The sequence below is a fragment of the Martes martes genome (genome assembly GCF_963455335.1).
Source record: "Martes martes genome assembly, chromosome: 14".
Lineage (NCBI taxonomy): Eukaryota > Metazoa > Chordata > Mammalia > Carnivora > Mustelidae > Martes > Martes martes.
This window is the reverse complement of record NC_137902.1, coordinates 73214031-73239072: the sequence shown is the minus strand read 5'-3', so window position 1 is coordinate 73239072 and position 25042 is coordinate 73214031. Positions and strand designations below refer to the sequence as shown.

The following is a 25042-nucleotide window of genomic DNA, read 5'->3' as shown; positions in this document are numbered from 1 at the left end:
TATTAAAACAGAAGTTTTGCTTTGTATTTACATTTTTTCTCCTTAACATGTTCCCCCTCATGTTTATATGCGTATATGTGTATCTGTACATACACATACATTCATGTGGGATTTCCATGGCATTACGAAGTGGAAAACAACAATAATGCCCATCTTTGGGAACTTTTTGATTTTTAAAATTGTAAATACTGTTGTCTCCCCATTTAGAATTGGACTTTCAAGCCACCGACTAGGAAAAAGCCCTGGGGAGTCTCTGCATTTGTGTCAGACTTCACTGCAAAACAGGTATCCCTTGTTCTTGGAAAGCATGACAAAGCGTACGTTAACCATACTCATTTGGTAAGGGCTCCTCGTGCGTGGCTGAGAGGTCGCTCCCATGGCGTGGGACCCATGTGGCTGAGCTTTGTCAGGACGGCGTGAGTCCCCGACAGAGAAGAAGGTCAGGGAACAGGGTTGTGGAATTTCTGAGTCCGTCCAGGGTCCTCCAGCCACCAGAGAAAGCACTGTGACCTAGACCCACGGTCGCAGGTGCCACAGGCTCCACTCGTCCCCCACCGAGTCACCAAGCTTCTCTTCCAGCTTCCTCCCCCTCCCAGGCGGGCAGTGCCTTTTCCTGGAAACCTACAATGTCTCCTTTCCTTCCATGCCGAGAGCCCCTGCGTTCTGACCCTCTGACTTCAGGTTCCTCACTTCCTTGCGTTCCCGTGTAGTGCTGGGTGCTGGGTGCTGGGTGCTCTGGGGGACTCCCCGCCCCGTTCCTTAGCATGGATTCAGGCTCCTTTGTAATCTGGTCCTGGTCTGTCCCCACCTCCTCTCTGACCCCTCGGCTCATTTCCCCAGAGCTCATGTCATGTGCGTTCTGCCCCTTAGTGTGAGGGATGAAGTTCCTCCAGGGAGAAGACGCCATCCGCCTGTCATTCATCCTTATGCCACAGTGCGTGGTACCAAGGCTGCCAGACAGAAAGTGCTGATTTACGCTCACGTGTTCCTTCACCTTGTCTTTACTGAGCAAACTACCAGGTGCTGGGCGCTGCTCCCACCCCGGGGTGCTGCCCTGAGTCCTCCTGGAGCTCACCCTCTGGCCAAGGTGAAGCAGACACTCAAAACGAACGAATGAGGCCCAGAGGTGTTCGGGGAAATGGAGAGAATTGAAGCAGTGTGACGACTTACGTGCTGGGGGTCGCGGGGAAGGGGTGCTGTTTGATACGGTCACTCAGAAAGGCCTCTGAGAGTTGACCGTTGAGCAGACCCCTGAGTCCGGGTGAGGGGCGCCGCACACGTGTGTGGGGCAGGAGCTGTCCAGACGCGAGAGGTGAGCACAGAGGCCCCGAGGCACAGCCAAGGGCGCGTGTGGTCCACCGAGCGGAGAGGAAGCGGTGACGCGGGAGGTCAGCAGGGTGTGGGCGGCGGACCCGCGAGAGGGCAGCGAAGGCTGCGGGTGAAGCGCTGGGATATTGTTCCAGGCGTGGTGGTGGGTTGTCAGAGGAGAGTGATATGATCGGGTGAGTATTGTTTAAGAACCGCTCTGGCTGCAGCGTAGACACGGACAAGCCAGAATGGCCGGGGCAGCCGGCGGGACGCCACTGCAGCCGCCAGGAGGGACGATGCCTAAGACTTGACGTGACATCTGAGGGCATCTTGTGCTGGGCCAGTGGGAAGGGATGGCCGGCTTCGGGTGCATTTGGGGTTCCCTCTGTTTTCCAGCCACAGGGCTAGCTTCCACTGCAGAATTTCTCATAGGAGATTTTGGAGTCTCTCTGTGAATCCCTGAATTTTCTACAGTGTTGAATGAGGAGATCGAATTCACTAATTTGGGAGTTCCCATAACCTTGCTTGAATATGTTTTATTTCCAAAGTCCAGTCACGTGTGTATCCCAGTAGCTGTTTTCTCCTGTGGCTACTTTTGGATGACATGGTTGCCTAAAGGGAGTCGCGTGAGTCTGTCGGGTTTGCAGGTGGGGACAGTTTAAGGACAAGTTAAGTGTTGCCGGATGTATTGGCCCTTTGGCAGAGAAGAAAGGGAGCCGCTGGGTAGCTGAGATGCAGAGTGGAGTGGAGTCGAAAGAGCTGAGTGGTCGAGGCCCTTGGGGCCTGGTGTAGAACATTCTGGTGTAAACGGTGGCGAGGAATTCCAGAGACCACAGCCACGGAGTAGGTTCTTGGGAAGTCGATGGCGCCCCAAGGGGAAGGAGGAGCAGAAGGGGGGAATGGTGCTCGCAGACCCGCTGAAGAGCTGCCACGACTTCTCTGTCTAGAAGGAGCTTCTGGGGCCATGCTCCTCTGTGGGAAGGAGCCCGTGCGGGCTCCCGGTGTGGCTTTTCTGGGGTTGTGCTCCGAGAGCACAGAAGGGGACCCCTGGGTGGCTGGTGGCAGTGTGTGTGTTTCACGCTCAGAGACCACTCTGGGAAGGACTTGTTTTGTCTTTCATCCTTGATGAACGCTCTGGCTTTGAGGCCCTTGTTCACCAGGAGGGTATCTGCCAACCTAAGGACGTGGGACAGCTTCACCTCTCCCCTGCAAGAGGGGTCTCGTTTCCCACAGTGCCCCTGTGCTCGCGGGCAGCTTCTGCCGTCTGATGCGGACTCGGCTCGTGCGGGCTTGTGGCTCACTCCGCGGGCTGGGCTGTGGCGCTGGCTTCTTCTTTTCACCCTGTTTTAACTGCACGACTGTTCACAGTAAGCGGATTGGATCAGAGGCCTTACGTCTCTCCTCCTCTGATCCCCGAGGCAGTTTAGGACTTGGTTACTGTCTGCGTCACCCCTTTGTTTTCAGGTCTCCGGTGGCTGCGGTCAAGTTCTTCACAGCTCAGGGTGTGGTGCACCTGACCGGAAGCTGGCCGTCCCCATTCCCGTGCAGTGGGGGCCATTCCTCATGCTCTGGGGGAGGGTTGCCTTTACTGTAAATTGACCTCGTGCTGAGGACCACGAGGCTGGTCTGTCGTGGGACCTCAGGGTGTCTTTACGTTCAGTTGTCGATGGAGAGTGATCGAGGGCGAGGCAGCGGCACGGAGCACAGCAGAGCGCAGGGGTCATCTTCTGGCGGGTCTCTGTGCGGCCTTTGGGGGCACGTGGCTCCTTATTTGACAGGTCAGCGGTCATGTTCCTCGCCAGCAGGAAAGCCAGACGAGAGCACAGGGACCCCTCCTCCCGCCTCCTCTCCCCTCCTCTCCTCTCCCCACCCACGTGCTATGTCCCAGACATGCCGATTCCCATATCTTTCCTCCAGGACCTTCCCATCCACGTTGTCCGCAGTCACCAGCACCCCGTTCTGGTGGTAGATCCCAAACCTGATGATTAACAAGAACTGGGTTTTACGGGCATTCTGTCCTCCCAGCTGGCCGTTCTCGAAAATGAGTGGCGGCTCCCCTTTCTCAGTGAAGGCCATGGAGACTGGGAGAAGCAGTTGACTTGCCGTAGGTCCCCCAGGGCAGGACTTGGGGATTGGAGGCTGTTCGGTATAAAGCCAGTCTAGAAGTGTCCCATCCCCAGCACCTGCCCTCTGCAGATGAGCCTTCTTCGCTGATGTGGTGGCCTGAGTTGGTGTTCATAGGACAGACAGACTGAAAAACAGATCCGTTCAATGTTCAGTAATAAGGTTTATGGGTCACATCTCACCATGTGGGAGACACGCGCGCTTGTCCCCGGATGGGTCTGCCAGCCCTGAGAGCTGTCCTATCGTGCTGTTCCACCGTAGTCTGTAGAAAACGCACATGGCGCTGTCCTGTGACCTCCCAGGTGTGGCTCTGTCACCCCCGCTCTGGGAAATCCCCTCAGCCGCCATCCTCAGTCACACTTCTCCACTGAGGACTGCTGACCAGGAGTGCCCAACCTTATTTTCTTGCTTTCTGTTTCCAGCAAGGTCTCTCCTCCTTTGATTCTGACCCCTGACCCCGTGCCTCTCCCCCTACCCCCCCACCCCCCCACCCCTGCAAGCCATCTGGGCTGAGATCCTGTTTCCTTTCCTTCCCTGGGGCCTTTCCCTGTCCTGTTATCTTCCTCTGTGATCCTGACCTCCCAGGCTTGTGCGGGCCCCTGCTCCCCCTCCTTCTCCAGGGTCGTCATCCATCACGGAGGAAGGAGCGTCACTCCAAGAGCTGGGGGAGGGGACTCACTCCCCTGCTCGTCGTCCTCACTTCTTGTTCCCACAGTAGCTGGCAGGTGGGCTCCTCTTATTTCCTCATTTTTACCAGGTTGGTTCTCAAGACCTACATGCTAGTCTAGGTCCAAGGAATTGTAGGGGAACTAGATTCACCCTGAGGAGCTCCCTAAATCCAGGAACCACAGCAATTTAGGTTTGAAGTTAACAGAAACGTTGTAAGAGGCTTTTCTTTTTTTTTTTTTTAAAGATTTTATTTATTTATTTGACACACGAGGAAGATCACAAGTAGGCAGAGAGGCAGGCAGAGAGAGAGGAGGAGGCAGGCTCCCTGCTGAGCAGAGAGCCCGATGTGGGGCTCGATCCCAGGACCCTGAGATCATGACCTGAGCCGAAGGCAGAGGCTTTAACCCACTGAGCCACCCAGGCGCCCCTGTAAGAGGCTTTTCAGCCGAGACTCAGGAGAAAGGGGGAGAGAGCAAACAGAAAGGTGCATAGGGACAATACACATTTTCATTTGTTAATTTTTATTTATAACACCAGAGAAAAGGAAGTCCCTGCAGCTTCCCCACAGGCAGATTAGATGAGAAGCAAAAAGGAAACAAAAGTTACCCGTCATGCTGCCAGCCATAAACAATGGATTTGTAACTTTTCTCATATTTTCCTGTGCACGCTCCGATATGTATAATATATATGACTGTGGTTTTTGTTTTGTTTTGTTTTTTTAAATGCGGAGCCTGATGCGGGGCTCGAACGCACGACCCTGAGATCATGACCTGAGCTGAGCTAAGAGTTGGACACTTAACCGACGGAGCCACCCAGGTGCCCCTATACGAGTGTGTTTTTAAATAGTATTATATTTGCCTTCTACTTTATAGCATACCCAGGGATGGCCTCTTTCCCCACTTCTCTTAAAAATCCATTAGGGATGATCTGCTGTAGAAGTCGCCGTATCTGTCCCCCACCGGCCTGTTCTCATTGCGATGGAGGCAGCCACGCGCTCGGTTACGCCGTAAATCCTACTGGTGTCAGATCACCTGGGCCTCGGGCTGCTCACTTTCCTGAGCGAGTTGCTCAACGACTGTGGTGGCACAGCTTCCTCCCCTGGGAAATGGGGGTCCTGCAGTAGCGTCTGTCTCGATGTTGTCACGCACATGGAGGGAGGTAACGTGTAGGACGCACCCGACAGCGTCCCACCACACCCCCTCTTCGGAAGCGGTATCCCTGCCCTTCCTCACTCTCAGGCCAGACCCCCCATCCTTGAGATTGGGGACCTGTGAATCCTACCGCTCCTGGCCATCTCTGTTGCTTCCCTCGATCTCCACTGTCCCCTCTCAGCCAGGCCGGGCAGGAGCCTCCTGCCAGTCACTCTGCCATTTGTCAGCTCAGCAGAACACCCCTGTCACTCACTCTCTGAGTAAGTTGGTGGATGTCCCCCTTCTCCCAGCACATACAGCTTGGAGGCCAGAAGGCTGGTGGCGACCGGGGAGGTCCTGCCAGATCTTGGGTCGTCAAGCACTCTGCCCTTCCCCCTCCTCATGCTCAGTAGACGCGCACACGTGCTGGCCTCTGTCTGGAATGTCGTCCTGTCCTGTCCTGTCCCCGTGTCGTCATCGCCTGCCCCCCAGCCCCGTGATAGCCTTGCTCGGTTTTACCGTTTATTCTTACCTAACACACTCTGTGTTTACTTACTTACCTGGATTAAATGTAGATCATAACATCTACATTTATTACTTACTTATCTTGGTTATTGTCTGCCTCCTCCACGAGCACGCTCACACCACGGGCAGATTCTGTGTCCATTGTGCTCCCCGTATACTCCCAGTGCCCACAATGATGCCTAGCGCCCGTGTTCTTACGACATGAGTAAGCAGGTCATAACAGCAGCTCGTGTCTCATGAGTGTTGCACTGTGCTAGTTTCTGGGCCTAAAATTCAGTAAGTGTTTGCCACTGCCACTGGTAGACGTGCTTATTACGGTTTTCGAAACCCTCTGTGAAGATGAGTGTGTGTTACTTTTCAGGTTAATCCATTAGCCCCAGGGCAAACATGAATTGTTCTGTTCCGCTAACGGTGTGAACCAGCCCCTGAGTTAGGGGATTCGAGGTGGTAAGTTCTGGTGCAAGAGAGATCCGGCGGTACGTGTACGTCTGTGCATCACGTATGTACACGTACAGCTGTTCATGTAAAATCGGGTGTACCGGGTATGTGTTTGTGTTACATATGCACAGACAGGTGTTTGCATGTGCTGTATTTATAGGCACACGTATATACGTACTCAGATATGTATTCATTTTTATTACTAGCCTGAAAAGCAAGACCAGCTCCTTCTGTTTTGTACACACATGCGTAGCAGTCTCTGAAAGCCCCCTTGACTTTAATTCTTTGTAGCTGTTTCAAGTAGATCACGTTGATGTTATCTTTCACATCTCGTAGAGTAAAATTTTTTTTGACGTTATGATTTACATTTAATCCAGGAAATGATACATTTTTATAAAAAGTGGGTTGAGTGGGGACAGTTTTGTCATGTGATCTATTCTTTGTAGATTCCCTAAACCAGCGTGGACCATTTCCTGCACTTAATTGGCGACTGTATTGTACTGCACATCTTTTACCTGGGGCTGAGAAACCGAAGCTGTAACCTTTTTTTCCCTTTGCCTTGACAACTTCCTTAGTAAAAAGAGCAGCTAATTGAAAGTCTGGACACAAGAGCCTGTTGCGGTTCTCATTGACTGACTCTGCCCCCAGGCTAGTCTTTAAACTCTTCACACCCTCATTTTTCCATCTGTAAAATGGGACAGTAATAGATGCTAAGCAGGAACATGGTTAAAATAATTAGTACCAAAGATGTAAAATCTCTTGAGTTGGCTTTTTAAAAGGCAGAAAGGTACTCTGCGTGTGCAGACACGTGTCTGGACTGGGTCCAGGGGCATGTCTCATTCTCCTGATTCACAGAGGGTGCTGTCCACCCCGTGTAGGGCACCCAGGAAATACTACACGAGTTCTAGGTCTCCCAGGAGAGACGTATGTTTACTCTTTGTTCTGCAGCATTTATTCCTTCCTTTTTGTTTATTTCACAAACCTTTCCTTGGAAAGCTCTTTCGTAAAGTACTGAATTAAGCCCTGGGTTCTCATGGCCCTCCACCTGGAGCAGCTGAAACCCCAGTGGGGGTGGTGAGGAGACAGGCAAGGAGGACGGAGGACGCCAGGGGTTTGCAGTCCTGCTGGGATGAAAGCGGTGATCTTAGCAAATGTACATTTCGTTATACGTGCCGGCAGGCTGCAGAGCAAGCATCAGTGCAGATTAATTCTGGCCAATCTAGGAAAGAGTTGAAAGGAGAAACATTCATGGAGAGAAGCAGGAAGGGCCTGTTGGAGGGAGCAGCGGTCTTAGAGAAGTGGTGTCTTAGAGAAGCAGCGGTCTGAGGCGCAGAACTACGTGCCTACAGGTACCGTCAGGAGTCTCCCCGGGACGGCAAGATGAGGATGGCAGGGCTGTGTGGAAGAGCATCCTCCCGTAGAGGGGGCGAGGCGCTCTGTTGCCAGTGGTGGTGCCAGCGGCACGATTGAAAATACCACAAGGTAGAACCAAAGTTCCGAAGTGATTTGGAGGATGGAGTGGGTCTGTCCCTTTGGGGACATCTGGAAGGCTTCATGCAGAAGTGGCGTTTGGGGTGGATGGGGAGGGCGATAGCAGCCAGGATCATGGGAGAGGCCAAGGAAAGAGATTTAGGGCAAAAGCAGGAAGCTAGGATGTGAGAGAATAATGAGTGGCTCTTTTGCCCAGGGCGGTGGGCTCTATGTCTGCAAGATATGACGGGTAACGGGGTCAGGTTGAGGGGCGTTTGAACTCAGTGGGAGTACTGAGCCGTTGTCATAATCCAGGGAAGCCAAGGGCTTGTAGCAAGGAAGTACAGGGAGGGGAACACATTTGAAAACTGTGGAGGGAGCTTCAGCAGCATATGGGACACATACGTGGGGTGGTGGTGGGGAAGAGCTTGAACTAGGAGGCTGAGATGGAGCGCACCAGGGAGCTTCTCCAGGGGCCCGTCTCCAAGCCCCGAGTGACGGGCAGTGCCCTGGGAGTCCAGGTCCTACCTGAGGAGCGAGGGACTGGGCAGTGTAGGTTCCGAGAGCACCAGCAACACTGGGCTGAACTTCAGTCTGGAGGACGTTGCAGAGAGCGGTGGGAGAGGAGGTGGAGAGAGGTGGGCCTGAGCATCCGGGGCCTCCTGGGCTTGGTAAAGGGTTTGGGTTCTATTTAAAGTGCATTTGGGGGGCGCCTGGGTGGCTCAGTGGGTTAAACTTCTGCCTTCGGCTCGGGTCATGATCTCAGAGTCCTGGGATCGAGCCCCGCATCAGGTTCTCTGCTTGGCGGGGAGCCTGCTTCCTCCTCTCTCTCTGCCTGCCTTGCTGTCTACTTGTGATCTCTGTCAAATAAATAAATGAAATCTTTTAAAAAATAAAAAATAAAGTGCATTTGGCAACCATTGAAGGGTTTCTTTCTTTCTTTGTTAAGATTTTATTTGATAGAGAGCACAAGCAGGGGGAATGGTGGAGGGAGAGGGAGAAGCAGGCTCCCCCCTGAGCAGAGAGCCCAATGTGGGGCTCCATCTCAGGACCCTGAGATCATGATCTGAGCTGGAAGCAGTTGGTTAACTGACTGAGCCACCCAGGTGCCCCCATTGAAGGGTTTCAAAGGACATAATCTGTTTATCTGTTTCCAAAAACTGATGCTGGTGGGTCTGTGTGGAATGGATTTTAGGGAGGCATGGGTGGAATTAGGGACAGCAGGGGGGAGAAGGAGAAGTCCGGGTGGGATAGAAACTGAGGTGTGGCTGCCATTTTGCATGGACCAAGTAAACACGGGCTGTAAGCGCAGCTGAGCGTAGTCTGCAAACAGTGACGGGAAGTGGGCACATTTCATGTTAGCGATCTAGAAGGGTTTGTTTCAGTACTCTCATAATTAACACAGTTATTAAAGTATTATCAAAATTCTTGTTTTGGGGGAGTTCTGCCATATGAAATATGATGTCCAGCACTGACAGTGAAAAATCTTGAGTTACGTAGATTTTCCTTTAAAGATTTTATGTGAGAGAGAGCACATGCCTGTGAGCAGGGGGATACGGAGGGAGAGAGAATCCCAAACAGACTCCCCGGAGAGCGTGGAGCCTGCTGCCAAGCTTGTTCTCATGACCCTGAGATCGTGACCTGAGCTGAAACCAAGAGTCGGACGCTTAACCGACTGTGCTGCCCAGGGCACCCCTGAGTTTAAATAGATTTTTAAACATAACTTCAGTGTGTTAGGACGTCAGCTCATCTCTAAGCACACACGGTATTGTCTCAGGTAAAATTGGGATTTCCTCACAGTCCGACACCATTTCCTGAGTCTTTCTGTGTTGTGTGATACATTTATACGGCAGCTTGCACTTGGAACCTCAGTTTTCCCATCTGTGAAACAGGGTCACGTTGCCTTGCAGGTGGCTTTAAGGACTAAATGGCACAGCGCTTGGCATAGAGGAGAAATTTGGCAGAACCCTGGCCGCTGTTAATAACAGCCTGGAAAAACCGCTCCTTAGCATTTCTTTGATTCATGAGGAGGAGGTGAGGCAGCCTTTTGCTGGCGAGGAAGCAGTTCCAAGGAAAGTAATCGGGACTGCCCAGGTCACCGCGTGAGCCTTCGTTAGAGGTGGAGCTAGTGCCCGTGTGGTGATGCGCTCCCGTGCCAGGTCCATGGCCCTAGCTGGTCCCCGGACCTGAATAAGGCCCTGGCGTCCATGACTGCGCCAGAGCCGGGGGTCTCCCTGACTCTGTGCCCACCATCACGTGTGCTCCCTCTTGTTTCTTGCCTCTCGGTTGAGGATTACTGCTTCGCTCCATTGCTGTGTCGGGGCCCGTGTGTCTCCCAAAGCCAGGAGCTTCCATAAAGAGCTTGCCGGCCAGGTCTGAGCTCAGAGAGAATTGCTCTGTGTTTTCTGGCTGTGGATTAGTTGCAAGAGACAACTTGTGGGAAACGAAAGAACTTTCTAGTACTTAAATTTTACACAGTAGTGTGGTTGTGGTTATTTCTTCCCCCATTCTTTTTCTTTAGAATTTTAGACCATTGTGCCAAATGCCAAAAACAACGTCCTACTGCTAGTTTTGGTAGTATTTAATCAGGTTTTGAGCACGTTCTCCTTTTAAATACGGATGTTAAAACGTTTAATAAAGTCACCTGTTCTGGCCATAACATGCTCTTCTAACAAGTCTTTCATAGCTATCTTTAAAATAGTAACACTTTTATTCATGTTTCCTTATAATCATATCTAACAAATAAGGATTTTTTTTCTCTCTCTTTCTCAGGAAAAATAGTTAAGAGCCTATTACCCAAATCCTTGCAAGACAGGTAACTGAGGCCAAGTGCAAGTCTCCCTCAAGGTCCCAGTCATTGGACAGTGTGAGGGGCTGGGAGCAGGCTTCTTTCCAGCGTGAAAGGAGAGTGGACCCCATGTCAGAGAACCCCAGTGTGGTTTTAAGAATTACAGCAGCGAACTGTCCTTGGGATTCACTTCATCTCTCGTAATATCTCATTAACACGTCTTCTCTGGCGTTTTGTTGCCTTGTCACATTTTTAACAATTTTAACCCTTTTTTTTAAAAACACGTCTTCTTTTATCATCCCAATTTTCATGTATGTGCTGCTGGGGCCAGCACACGCATCTTGAACTTTTAAACCTCTGAGTAAGTAAAAATTGTAATTGTGAAATTCTTTGATGAAGAAAATGCCTTAAGTGCGTACAATTCTTTGAAACACTTTTATAACCTACTTTTTTTAAAGCTTGTGCGAGGAGATCCTGGTTTAACATTATATATTGAAGCTATTCTAAGATTAATTTTTAAAAGATTAAGTAAATGCCAAAGATAACATTCTTGCAACAGCCACTCTCAGCTTACCTTGTTAATATTGATGAAGTCACATGATAAAGTCACTTGACATTTTTACAGTCAAGTCAAAGAGTAATTGTGGCTGAATCTTCCGCGTTTGTTACTTTTAAAATTTTTTGTAATCTTAATTGTAATCTTCGCCCAAGTGGACTGATAGTGGTCACCTTGTTTGTCTTTCCCCGAAGAGATAATAGATCTAACCGCTTTTTGTCTTAGATCTTTCTTGTAAAGTTCAAGTGAAATTGCAAATAATTTGTTTGTTTGGGCAGGAGGGCTAGAGAGGGCATTTCCTTCTGAAGAGAGATGACCCTTCTATCTCACAATGGAAAATTCACTTTGGTATTTCGAGTGTTCTTGGTCAGACGTTGCAGGGTTAGTATTACTCCCTAGCATTGTCCCTCTTTGTATTGTTTCATTGTGTTGTGCTTTTTGTCATACTTAAAATTAAAGGTACATACCTTCACAAGACAGCTGTATGCTGAATAAATGCTTGTCCTCAGAGGTGGCGTGCACAGCTTTGCTAGGAGACAGTGATGCCTCTATGGTGAGCAGGTCTGACCCGGTTTCAGAAATCTGGGTGGGGGGACAACAACTGAGCTCTGTCCGTACATTATAAGTGACCCACTTTAACTGCTGCAGTTAGGAATGAAATGCAGGGGGTACTAAAAAATATATTTTTTTAAGATTTTATTTATTTGAGAGCGAGGTAGAAGCAGAGTGAGAAGCAGGCTCCCCGCTGAGCAGAGAGCCCAATGCAGGACTCGATCCCAGGACCCTGGGATCATAACCTGAGCCGAAGGCAGACGCTTAATGACTAAGCCACCCAGGCACCCCCTGTTTTTTTCTTAAATTTTTTATTCACAGAACTGACACGTTACTTTGTTCCTCTTGTTAAAAAATGCAGGTGATACCAGCTCTTCCAAAGACGCATTTCGGTAGGAATGTCCGTTCTGCCCTATGAATTACAGAGTAAATGTTCAGTATCTCAGAGAAAAGCCTGTCCGTTGTTTCTAAGATTTTTTTGTGTATTGAACTCAGGTTGCCCCAGGCCAAGGAAACGGAAGAACCCCTCCCAGCCGAGAGCGAGGAGCCCACAGGACTGAGGGAGAACAGGGCAGGAACAGAAAGGGAGGGAATGTTCTATCCAAGGTTCCCCCGAAGCTAGTACAGCTGAATCTAGTTAACCCACAGGGAACCGGAGGCCGAGTTACCAAATGCACGCTTGTTCACGTGTGTCTGTCTCACAATTTCATTGGAATGACTCATCAGCTGAAATTGGAAAGATTTTTAATTCTTTCTTATTTTGTGACTCATACATGTAACCTAGACATTTGAGACTGGGATTTTCCATATGTGATCGCTAATGTTGTTGTCCCCCGTTTACGGATTCAGAAACTGAGGGCCCCTCGGTTAGTGGCCTGTCCCACGGCTACAGAGTTCCCACACGGAGAGAAGTGGGGGTCACATACTGTTGACCAGAGGGGCTCCTTTCCTGACCTCATACTTTCTCAGAGATCTCCTCGACTCATTCAAGGTCAGAGAAATTGTGAATTCTCACTATAATGCCATTTTCGTGTTCTGAGCCTCTTCCCTTTTTATGACTGAAAACACACTCTACCCTGTCGTTGTTGAAGCACAGGTACGGGGCCGGCTGGGATGACTCAGAAGGGGCCCCACTTACCCAGCCATGAATGTCAGCTGGGGCGTCAGGCCTCAGGAAACCTCGGTAGCGGCAACGGAGAGCCCTTCACGCTCCTTTGGCCAGCCCACCCTGAGACAGTCAGCACCGCCCCCCCCCCTTCATTCTCAGCATCCTCACGGCACTCTACTGTTAGCTCTGCTTAGAACGTTCCTTCTTCAGGTTCTTGAGTCCCCGGGGGGCTGGCTTGGTGTGTCGGGCCCCTGAGACCCCCGCTGCGCCTGCAGAGTCCCATAACTGAGTGCCCTCTGTTTCCCTCTGCTCCCCTGTGTTTCCAGGTCCATCATCAGCAGAAGATTCTTCTGCATCGTTGGCACGCTCTACCTGTACCGCTGTATCACCATGTATGTGACCACCCTCCCGGTGCCCGGCATGCATTTCAACTGCTCTCCGAAGGTAAACCGGGCCCTTGTCCATGTGTCCTGTTGCCCAAGGGGCCTCCGACTAAGGTCAGAGGAGACCATTGCCTTGGAATGTCCTCCAAGCCCTGCATCCTTACTCGGGAATGTTACGGAGTCACATGGAGGGCACACGCGCACCCCCCCTTCTGGGACTCTCCACGCCCACCAGTGCACCCCAGCTGGGAGTGTACATGGTCCCTTAGTGTCCTGGAGGCAGGGAGGCCCCATGTGTGGGTGTAGCTCTCTGGTTTCATGCCAGACGTTTGAGATATTGTTCCCTTGACACAGATCCAGGAGCTTTTAGATGCTTTTTGCTGCTCTTGGACAGAAAGTTTGGCTTCCTGTGGTAGGTCTCCCTTCCTTCTATTAATCCCGCGGTGGGGATCTGCAGAGCCAGAGACACTGTCCCTGTTCCCTTGCACCCTCCCCCACCCAGGCAGGGTCCCTGTTCCCTGGGGGTACATTTTGCCCTGTCGATCTTCTCAGGTAGCACAGAGACCTGCCCTTAAAAGAAACCCCAGTCCTCTCTCATTGACTCTGTCCGTCAGGTCCACAAAATGCTCCTGACCCCCTAACCTAGTTGTGATGCTTCCAACTAGGGAGACCACCGGGACTTTTGAAATAGTTAGCTATTGATACAGAAGATTGATTCAGTTTTACAAATGTTTCCGGCCACTAAGATCTGACGCGGGAAGAATGGCAAGAGGCTGGCTTCCTTGACCAGGTCGGGAGGATGCAGGGGACGCTGTGGTGCGTTGGGAATCATTTCTTTGCGTCGGTAAAACACCCATGTGCTTTCATTTCTTCCCTTTAACTTTTGTTCTTTCTGGAAGAGTCTGTCTGCTAGAACTGGGAAAGAGAGTGGAAAAATTCACCAGGTTTTCAAAGTGGTGTCTTTATCATTTGAAATTTCGGATGCCTCTAGGTTACAGGCTTCACTGCGTCTCCTTCTTTCTTAGACTGAGGTGTGTGCTCAGGAAGGTGGCTTCAAACTCTTCACTGAACTCTGGAGAAGCCGCATGGAGAATGAGTGGTCCCACGATCTCTATCTGCAGCCTCCCAACCCACCCTGCGCATCCCATCTTGCTCCCTCTTCCTCCAAAGAAGCAGCCTCACGTCTTCTCCAGCCTCTGCGAGAACTCTCGAGCGCTGCCTTGGCTGCTGGGTTGTAGGAAATGTCTTCTGATCAGTGAGGGTCCAGTAATGGAGACTCTTGGCGGGAGCCTGGCTTGATAAGCCGCGTGTTCTCAGTAGTCGGTGGACAGTTTCCAGTGTTTGTCCAAGTTGAGTTGAACTCCTTAAAGGAGTCTGTGCATGGGGAAGTTTCTCCACCAGGGAACACGGCATGCTGGGCCCAGCCCACAGTCGGGTGTGACGTGGAGGGGTTGTGCCGTGTGGACGATCTCCTGAGGACCTCTCTCTGCCACTCCATCGAGTGGCCGGCCATCCCAAGCTTGGTTAGCATTGGCGCTCAGAGAGCCCTCCTGAGTCACCGGCAAATCCAGCCAAGGTCCTGTGGCTATAAATAGTTGTGGTTTTTCTTGGTAAAGACAGAGGTCACAGCGGGAACTGTGCAAGAAAAGCCAGACTGAACATGCCACTTGTGTATGTGTGGTGTTGCCAGAAATCCCGCCCTGGGCCATCCTTACATGATGGTCATTTGGAAATTGGAATTTTTTTTAAGTAGAGGAACACAGGAGGGAATGGAACGTAAGCACAGCTTAGCAAAAACAGGGACTTGTTAAATCTAATTACTTCTTTTGTAGAACAGGCTCTTGGAAGAAAGGATTCAGAAAACAATTTATATTCTGAAAACGTTCACATGTATCTCTCGGAGTAGAGACGCTTGTGTGGGGAGCCTGTGTACGCCCAACACCCAGATCCAGGAGCTCTCAACACTTGGCTGCATTTGCTTCATCTCTTTTTTTTTTTTTTTGGAACTATTTTAAAACAAATGTCAGACAATGTCATCTGATGGTTATGTGCTTGAGTAGGCATCTGAATATTTGGGGCGTTTTATGGATAACTCTGATGCTGTTGGTATAGTCAAACATGGGCGATTCCCAGTTCATGGAATAGCTTGATTGTTTTAAAAATGCCTTTTCAAAAGAAGGGTTTGTATAAGTTAGTAGGAGTCAAGGTTTTTATGTTTCCTTGCTGTGTCTCTTCAGTCTCTAATTCTAGGGCAGCCCTTTCTCTTTCTTTTCTTCTCCCCATCTGTGGCTCGCAGATATCAGATGGGTGGTTCTGTGTCATAGCCCACGTTCTGGATTTTCCTGTTTGATTCTTTGTCGTGCCGATTAGTGTTTTTCTCTGCTCCATTTCCTCTCTAAATAGAAAGTGGGCTCTGGAGACCGCTACGGGCAGGACGACGCCCCAGATGAGACAGGATGATTTCCGAAGCCGGACGGAAGAGGCGGGGGAGGCCGTGGAGGCCGTTGCTGCCCCTGGCCCCGGCGGCCCAAGCCCATGGAATCCAGTGGCCGGTCCGGGCTAGGTCGCCGCCCCGGGAGCCGTGGCGGAGGGAGAGGGAGCACCGGAGAGGGGTCCCAGAGGCCCGGGGCTCACCGGTCAGGACCAAAGGGAGCCTCCCCGAGAGCCATCCCAGCCCAGTGGCTCCCTTCGGGGTCTCCCCACAGCAGCCTCCCCCTTGAACCATTGCCCAGCGAGGGGGCTTCTCAGCCCGTAAAGATACAGGCTGAGTCATGGGAAGAGCAGAGGTCGGAGGCAGGGGCTCACACTGCTGCGGTCCCGCCGTGCGGCACTTGTGTTCGCTGCTCAGGGCCTCTGGGCCTTGGTGGGCGGCACGGCGCTGTCCCAGGGAGTCTGAGAGTGAGGGCGGCCACACGTTGGGGGCTCTGTGGGTGCAGAATGGCACGCAGAGGTCAGAAGAGAAGCTGCTGTCCTCACCGTGCTCCGTCCCCCACGACTGACCTGCCCTGTGACCGTTCGCGTCCCAGTCCTGCGTGGCGAGTTGGGCAGCACAGACCTTTGCGGTCGAACGCGCTCGGTGAACTGCCGTCCCGTTAGGCCCTGTCGTGGGCGTGCGTCATTCCTCCCTGGACGCCGGGCTCTCGCCGTGCGGCCGCGATGGGCCGGGGCCGGCAGGCCGGTCGAGGAGCCCTGCAGGTCGCTCCCGTTGTTCGTTCTCTGGCTGGCACCGCGCTTCACCCAACATCCTGTTGCGGTTGTGAGAACTGAGGAGGGAGGAGAGTGGGGCCTCCTCCCAGCTTCGCTCCCGCCCCAGAGACGAGCCACGGGGTGGCGGGCGCACTCGCTTCCCATGGGAGCTTCTGGGCCGCGCTTGTCCTGTGGCCTGGGGACGCGGGACGGGCCTCCAGCGGGGGCTGCCGGGCTCTGTGGCGGGGGTTCGCCTGTTCGGCTCGCCGGAGCTTCCCTGTGGGGAGCACGTGCCCAAACCAGAGCGCGCGCTCGTCGTCCTGCTCCTGCTCTTCAGGATTCACTTAAAAAAGAGCCTAAGAAAACAGAAACCACAGAAGTATTTGAGAATTCGTCAGTGTCCTTAGCTTCCTGCAAGAAAGTTTTTTCTGTTGTAGCAAACTCCAAAAGGGGAGAAAAAACAAACCACTTACCCTGGGCCTGGATCCAAACAGCCTGAGGCCGACGGGGGAAAGAACTTTGGCTGTTTCCAGCTCTCATCTCCGTAGCTGCAGCAGTTAATCCGCAGCTCAGTTTAGAGTGAGGTTCTGTGGTCTCCATGGCGACCGTAGGTTTGCAAACCTTGGAACAGAGGGGGTTTCATCAGAGCAGGACACGCTGTTTTTTGTGCCTTCTTCTTGAGCTGGGAAGAGCCCCCGGATGACAAGGGCTGTGTTTGGGCGGCCTCTGGGGTAACGGTTCGGCGGGACAGGAAAGCACCAAGTGAGGACAGAAGGGCCTTGTTGCCTCTCTTGCTGTCAGTCGTCCTGTGTCACCTGCACAGGAGCGGTCAGGCCTATCCTGCACCCTGCAGCTGAGTGGTGCTGGTCCCCAGCCTCCTGGGCCTCCTCTTGGGCCTCCTCTCTGGCACCAGTGCAGGCTCCAGGGGGCGGGGCAGGGGGGAGGAAGGCCACACAGTCTTGGGAACCACGCGAGCTCTCTGGTGCATTCTCAGGCTCTCCAGGTGCAGCGAGTGGGGCAAGCTGCCCTCCACGCTCTTGGGGTTGTGATCAGCTCCCACCCTTATCAGCACTTTTTTTTTTGAAGATTTTGTTTATTTATTTGACAGACAGAGATCACAAGTAGGCAGAAAAGCAGGCAGAGAGTGGGGCGGGGAAGCAGGCTTCCCACCAAGCAGAGAGCCCGATGTGGGGCTTGATCCCAGGACCCTGAGATCATGACCTGAGCTGAAGGTAGAGGCTTAACCCACCGGTTAAGGGCGCGCCGTTAACCTGGGTGGCTGCGAGCCACCCTGGCGCCCCCTTATCAGCACTTCTGTTGCCAGAACAGCTTCATGTCATCCCGTTCAAGTGTGTGGAACCTAAGTGTTCTGTGCCTGATTTGACCTCATTTTCTGCGCACCTCCCCGTTTCTTACTGTCAGCATAACCTGCCCTTTTGTTTGTTCTCACTTCTGTTTCTTGCACAAAACTTCCTGAGCCTTCCCCATCCCAGACTCTTCTTCACCTTCCTCTGTCTCTCTCCACGATTCTCTTCCCTTTTTCAGGGGCAAAAATAAATAGAAATATGCTAAATCATTTTTTCTCTCTTAAAAAGATTATTTTTTCCATTTTAAAGAAAGTACACATTTATTATAGATACCGTGAAAAAATATAAAAAAAGGAAAATTTTTACCGTCACTCCTGGCCCTGTTTACTGTTGATGCTTCTGTATATTCGTTCTCCGTGTGTATTTGTCTTACATGTTTCTGATCGTGCTGTTTGTACGGTTATTCCTGTTTCCTTATAGTTTACACTTGATACATGCAGTTTTACCTGATTTTATAAACCTTCAACTTCCTAAATTTTTTTTTCTAAATTTTTTTTAAGATTTTATTTATTCATTTGAGAGAGAGACAGAGACGGAGAGAGCTATAGGGGGGAAGCAGGCTCCCCACTGAGCAGAGAGCCCGATGTGGGGCTCGATCCCAGGACCCTGAGATCATGACCCGAGCAGAGGGCAGAGGCTTTAACCCACTGAGCCACCCAGGCACCCCAACTTTCTAAATGTTTTTTTGTTTTGTTTTTTTCCTGACTCAGGCTCCATGCCCAGCGCGGCGCCTGATGCAGGGCTCGATCTCCTGACCCGGAGGTCATGACCTGAGCTGAAGGCAAGAGTCTGATGCTTAACCATCTGAGCCACCCTGGCGCCCCCAAATGGTTATACTGAAGGGCCATCACCAGGGGACTCACTCTCCCAGACTGTGAGGCAGGGAGATTGTAGATGATGCCCAAGCAGGTCGATTATTTCCTGAGCGAGTATTTCTAGAGAACTTGCCCTGTGTGGGGTCAGTTTTGAGGATCCACAGATTTTGATACCACAGGTGTCCCCGTCCTGGGCACCCAGATGTCGTGACAGACCCGTGACCCAGCAGATCGCTCTGACTTGCCGAGCCCTGCCCATGGCCGCATGTGGCACCTCCAGAAAGTGGCAGACACTGCTGGGTGTCGGCTGTGCCAACGGGATGCCCTCTGAGCCAGATCTTAGAGGGACGAGCAGGAGTTTGCCGGGGGAGTTGAGCAGAGGAGTGGGGAGAACAGGAAGGGTGTGGAGGGGGTCGAGGGGAAGGAGTGACCCTGGTGTGGGACCCTGTGGCGAGTGGTCAGAGCTAAAGCCAGAGGGGGACGTGTGGGCAAACCTGAGAGGGACGTGTGCGCAAACCTGAAAGGGTCTTGTCACCCTTAGTAAGATGTAGGCTGCAGGAAGCCAGGAGCGATTGGAGGAGAAGGAGGAGGAGGTTGGGGTCTCATGTGTCCTTTAGAAGGACCCCCGCACATTACGGGAAGGACACTGGAGGGAGGATGGAGGACCCACAGTGATGCCAAATCCTGTGTCCCTGTTCCCTGCCACACGTGATCCCTGTTGCACTGTTGGATTCAGTCCTCCCGAGGGAGCCAGGGTGGGAGGGGGAGATGGCAGTCGGTTCAGGGATGCTCCACCGGCCCGTTGCCCCCCAGGTACCACGGGTTCTCAAGCAGTGCGGCAAGGAGCTGGGCTGCTTCTCTGTTGTGTGTGTGAGGGAGGCAGGTGAGGCTGCACTGGCGTGGGGGTGTGGGCAGGGCAGAGAGGGCCGTGTCTGGGGGACATGGGGCAGGGGACGGAGGTTTCCAACATGGCGGCAACCATCGCGTGTGAGGAGGTCACCAGAGTCAGCAAGCATCCAGAAGGTATTCAGAAGCCTCAGAGACGGCGGTGTGGATGTCTCCATGAAACATTACCCATGTGTGACCCGCAGGTGGGTGGACGGTGGGACTTGCATCCTGAGGGAGGGGCGCTGGAGCTGCCTGGACACCACCGGCCAAAGCGTTTGCCCAGAAGCCATATTTCCTCCTGGGCAGGTTCCCACCGGCCAGCTTTGAGATGGTTGGAGGATCCGAGTAAGATAATGGCAGTAATTGATTATAATACATTAGTAAAAACCCTTTTAGAAATTAGCATTAAGGGCAGCTCCTAGATGGAAAAGAAATACTAGAAACAGAAAATTACCATTTGCAGCGACTACGGTAGTAATTCCAGCAGGAACCAAGAATGGGTGCCGAGGCCACTGAGTCAAAGGTTGGAGGCATCATATTTACGTACATTAAGAAAAACACAAATTAGGGTGCCTGGGTGGCTCAGTGGGTTAAAGCCTCTGCCTTCAGCTCAGGTCATGATCTCAGGGTCCTGGGATTGAGCCCTGCATTGGGCTCTCTGCTCAGCAGGAAACCTGCTTCCCCCTCTCTCTCTCTGCCTGCCTCTCTGCCTACTTGTGCTCTCTGTCAAATAAATAAATAAAATCTTAAAAACACACACACACACACAAATTGCTGATTAATTATAGAGGGACAGATGTGTATTCAGTGGGGAAATCTGGCAGGCACTCCCACAGCCAAGTGACCAAACCAGTCGCAGGCAAATGGTATCAGATGCTTTTCAGTGCGATGTGCTAAAGGAGGACACACCATTTCTGTAATAGTCTTGCCAGTCACATCAACTTGGCCTTGAGCACAAAGAAACAATCCAGTGGAACCAAATCAAGGGGCATTCTAAAGGAAACTAGACTGGACTCTTCAGAAATATCTCTGTCTAAAAGCAAAGGCGATGTCAGGGAGCCCTGAGATGTGTTCTCTGGCTGGACCCTGGATCGGGGCGTAGATGCTTTGAAGGATGCACTGAGACCTTCGGGAGCCTGAGTCAGGATATCTGCAGACTGTGGTCCTCTTGCCTCCTTGTTACACGTTTAGGCCTGTGGCCATGGAAGACGACGTCCTTGCTTTTACATATGGGATGAAGCATCCTGGTATATCCAGCTTGTCCTCACCTGGTCCAGGAGAGAGGAGAAGGGGAAAAAAAAAGCCAACGTGACAAAATGCTGATAATTGATGAGTCCAAGTGAAGGGTCTGGGGCTGTTCGTTGCACAGACAATGCCCGCCCACAGTGGCTCCATGCTTGCCATGCTGGGAAAGCCATGCGCCTTCAGTGGAAGCCGTGCCTCCGCTTACGTGAAATGCATGTCATTTCCTAGGCTAGCAGTCCTTTCTGGTGAGGCTGGAGCCACGGCGCCTGGGCAGCCGCTCTGCATCTTGCCGGGGGACCGTCCTCAGTGTCATGCGTGAGGCAGTCAACACTTGGTCATAAACTGGGCTTCACGTTAGATGGTTTTGCCCAACTGTAGGCTAACATGAGCGTTTTGAGCATGTTTAAAGTCAGCAGGGCGGGGTGCCGGGGGGCTCGGTCGGTGAAGCATCTGCCTTCAGCTCACGTCACGATCCTGGGGTCCGAGGATCGAGTCCCACGTCGGACTCCCTGCTCAGTGGGGTGTCTGCTTCTCCCTCTCCCCCTTCCTCCCTCTCGTTCTCTATCTCTAATTAATTAATACAAAAAAAAATTAAACTGAATCTAAAATAAAGTCAGCAAGGCTGAGCCATGAGCTTTACTGGGTTGGTTATGTAATTTATTTTTGACTTAGGTTATTTTCAACTCACTATAGGTTTATTGGGCTTTGACACCATCAAGTCGAGGAAGATCTGTACCCTGTAGATCTAGAAGTTTCCTAACAAAAATCTGAGGGAGTTCTTTTAAATTTTTTAAATTAAACTTAAATTTAAATTTTTAAAAAGATCTTTACTTCACAAACAGGTAGGGTGAAAGGATCTCAACACTTGCAGCAAAGATAATTTTCTTAAAGAGGTAATCATGCCTTTCTGCAATGCTGGATTTCTTTAATGGGACAGGTAGGAATTTCGGTGAATGGAAATCCATAGCCAACTTTGAGATTTCATGAAGCTTTGATAAGTCACCTTACGAGAGGCCATGAAAAAAATAGTGAAGTTTTACTCAGGGGGGTGAGGGGAAGGGAGGCTGGTTGGGGATTAGTGTTTCATGGCTGATAATTATAGAGACATCCCTCCCCCAAAATAAAAAAGCCAGCCTAGTAGAAGAGTGAGTAGATGCATTTGATAATGGAGAGATTACAGGGAGCTAAATCCTTCAGGGCTTAATGGAGGGAAAAGTCATTTTTAAAGTTGCATATATGAGTTCTAAGAGGATGTCTACGGTGAAATCTCTGTACTTCAGACCAGTCAGACGTGAATACGATATTTGTGGGTGAGACAAAATCTTCCCAGGAATGAAGTAGTTCCCACGTGGAGGAGGAGTTCAGAAAAGCTTCTCGTGACCCCGGGTGAGAATCCGGGAGGGCCGCGTGTTCGGGGAGCACGTCCCGGTTTCCCGTGCTGCCGCCAGCTGGGGTAACACTTGATGATGTCAGCGGTCACTTCGGGCGGTGAGGGCTGAGGGCGAGGAAGGGGGCTTCTTGCCACCCCCTAGGTGGGAGAAATGGGAAGCTAAAATGGGCAGAGTGTTTGTCCAGAGCCCCTGGACGCTCTAGCCTGACCTGGGTCTTGGGTGGGCTGTGCGCTCCTCGCTGCTCCCCGACAGCAGACTCGGAGGCACTTGGAGCACTTAGAGCGTCGCTCTAAGAGCAGAGCAAGAGCAAGCAGAGTTCAAGTCCAGGTGGGAGCACCTTGTTTGAGGAGGCGGGAAATGCACTATCAGTGCAGGAAAGAGTTCCCTGAGGATAACTTCTGTAGGAATGGGGAAGTTTTTTAAAAGGAAAAAAAACATTCGGTGGTTGGGTCGTGGGGGGATCATTACCGAATACTGGTATGCACCTGTGTCTCAGTGATGTGTGTGAAGCTGATGGATTTCGTGAGAATGGCAGCAGCCTGGAGATACCTTCGGCCTCTGTCACTTGGCGAGGTGTTTGCAGCAACAACGGGCTCTCTGTTGGGACGCAGAGGCAGGCGTACTGGGGTGAGAGGAAGGATGTGGATCTGATCCCGGGCGACTCACTGCGTGAAATGGAGAAAGAGCCTCTCTGTTTATTTGCCTATCTGTAAAATGGACATAACTTCTGCACCAACCACCTGCCAGCCGGGGGAGGAGAGGACGAGAGAATTCATGGGAAAACTCTGTGGTAAAGTTGGAGTCTCTGTACCGGAGAAAGCTGGTACGTCTTCTTACGGAAAACCACCCCACCACTCCCTGTCAGGCGAGAGTGAGGAGGTCTGAGAGCTGGTGAGGGGCTCAGGTATGAATGATGAGGCCGCTGTGGTCCCCAGAGCATCCATCGGGCTCGTGGGTGCGCTCCCCATCCCGGGAGGGCAGCGTGTGCCTCTCCGTAGCAGGCTGCCCAGGACGGGCTGGACGTGGGGTTCCACGTGTCCCTCTGTTCCTCGAGGCTGGGTTCCTTAGCGGGTGCGGACTGCCGCCTGCCTGTTTCCGAGCAGCTCTCTGCGCACAGATAGATTTCTGTGTGGCGGTGAGGTTGTTCTTCAGGAATAAGACAAAGTTCCTTGCCCTGGTGATAGCAGGTGGATTCACTGAGTGAATGAATGCGTAGTTGGGGAGAGAGCTGCCTGGTCGTGACTGTCGAGTGGGCATGACAGCAGGATGTCACCTCTGTGAGGTCCCGGGCTGCTCCAGGAAAAGTTACTTCATGTAGATCCAGGTCCTGGTTGGTGCAAGCTGGGGAGATGGGGGTGGCCCGGCAGGGTGTGGGTGGGGTGCAGTGTTCCAGAGGGTTCGCAGACGGTGTCCAGGACCTTGGGCCCCCTTCCCAGCCCCAGCTCTGAGCAGCCGGGGAATGGGACCTGCTGTGCTGACCTCCCAGGGCTGTTGGAGAAGGGGCGGGGAGGGCACATGGAAAGTGTCCGCTCCACGGCTCACTTTTAACCCTTCATCACAGTTGTACCAAAGCCACTGATCTATGCTGCGTGGTTGGATGGGATTTGGCTCCAGGTTTCCCCTCTTGGGCCAGTAGGGGGTGAAGCCTGGTGCGTGTCGCTGCTCTCCACGTGCAGTCCACGGGGCCGTCTGCAAACCAAGTTACTGTCAGAGCGCTGTGTTACTCGGCACTGAAAAGAACACTGGGTGTTTGTGGGGTTTTTGCGTTTTTGTTTGTTTGTTTTTACAAACCAAAGGCTCCCTGGTTTCTAACTGGGCTGGAGTGGTCTGTGTTGGAAGGAAGGCTCTCCCGCCTGGGCATTCTTTCATTGCCTTGTTCTTGCTTAAGCATTTGGCCAGTTTACTTAATTTGTGAGCCATTCATTAGATACTGAGGAAAATGGCTTGATTTTTACCAAAAACGGACCTTCCTGTGTCCCTAGGAGACCATGATTCATGTAGTGTGTAGATCTGAGACCTCCTTTCACAGCTTTGTAGTGCCCACTGAGAAGGTGATCGTGTGACTGTCCCGCCGAACGTCTCTGCTTTCAAAAGTGAACATTCAGAAGCCTCTCATGGGGAGGAGGGGTTATAGCCAGACCCGTGGGGGCACACACTCCACGCTGTTCCCCCTGAATCCAAGTCAAAACCACTAAGCAGAGTGTACAGAGCAGTGTTTTGAGGACTCTGGAAGATAGTAGCAGGCAGATTGGGGAAGGAAACCAAAATGAGAAGTGGGAGAGATAAGCCATGAGTTTCCTGTTTTTTTCCCTCCCATATGTCCCGCCCGCACCCCGAGGCCACCTGAACCGCAGAATGGCAGACTTCCAAAACAGTCCCTCTCTTTCCAGCCCAAGGAGCAGCAGTGGAAGTCCCTTGGGGACAAAGAGTGGGAGGAATCGTACCATCTTCCCTGCAAACCCTGTGAACGTATGGAATGTACATTCTAGATTTTCTAAAAAAAACATAGTTGATTATCCCAAATGTGTTATGCTGCCCTCAATAGAAGAAGATGTTTGTGAAATACACTTACTGCACAGGCATTGTAAACTTACTCTTTCATAATTTATTAAGCAGTTACAGGGGTGCCTGGGTGGCTCAGTCCCTTGAGCGTCTGCCTTCTGCTTAGGTCATGATCCCAGGGTCCTCGGATCAAGCCCCGCTCAGCGGGGAGTCTGCTGCTCCCTATCCCTGTGCCTGCCGCTTCTGCTCGTGCGTGCGCTCCCTCGCTCTCAGATGAAAAATAAAAGATCTTTAAAAAAAAAAGCAGGTACAGCCTAGTTCAGTGTCTTTGAGTCCCTGTAGTGCGAGCGCAGTGCATCCCTGGAGATTCTGTACATTTCCGTATATCCCAGAGTTATTTCCTGGGACTCCCGGTGTTTTCAGAACGGGCGGGGCCTGGGCTTGGACTAACCAGGGGGACAGCTAGTTAATAGCTTTTACTGGGTGGATTATTTCCAGTTCGTTGCTTTTATAAATAGTAGCACAGTGTTTGTGGGTAAAGCTTTCTCTCCTGTTTGGGGTCAGTCTTGGAGGCAGACTCATAGAAGCCGTGTACAG

The 25042-nt window shown here is 51.7% G+C and overlaps 1 protein-coding gene across 3 annotated transcripts in view; it reads left to right on the top strand.

Moving 5' to 3' along the window:
• The window catches only part of SGMS1 (sphingomyelin synthase 1), a 65481-nt gene that overhangs the window by 30543 nt on the left and 9896 nt on the right, over nucleotides 1-25042 (top strand). For 2 of the 3 annotated variants that reach the window (XM_080822687.1, XM_080822686.1), the window contains exon 3: nucleotides 12995-13112. In XM_080822687.1, coding sequence (XP_080678813.1) covers nucleotides 12995-13112 — 118 coding nt within the window. Of the gene's footprint in view, nucleotides 1-207; nucleotides 286-12994; nucleotides 13113-25042 lie in introns of all 3 variants that reach the window. The other variant, XM_080822685.1, reaches the window with a different exon arrangement.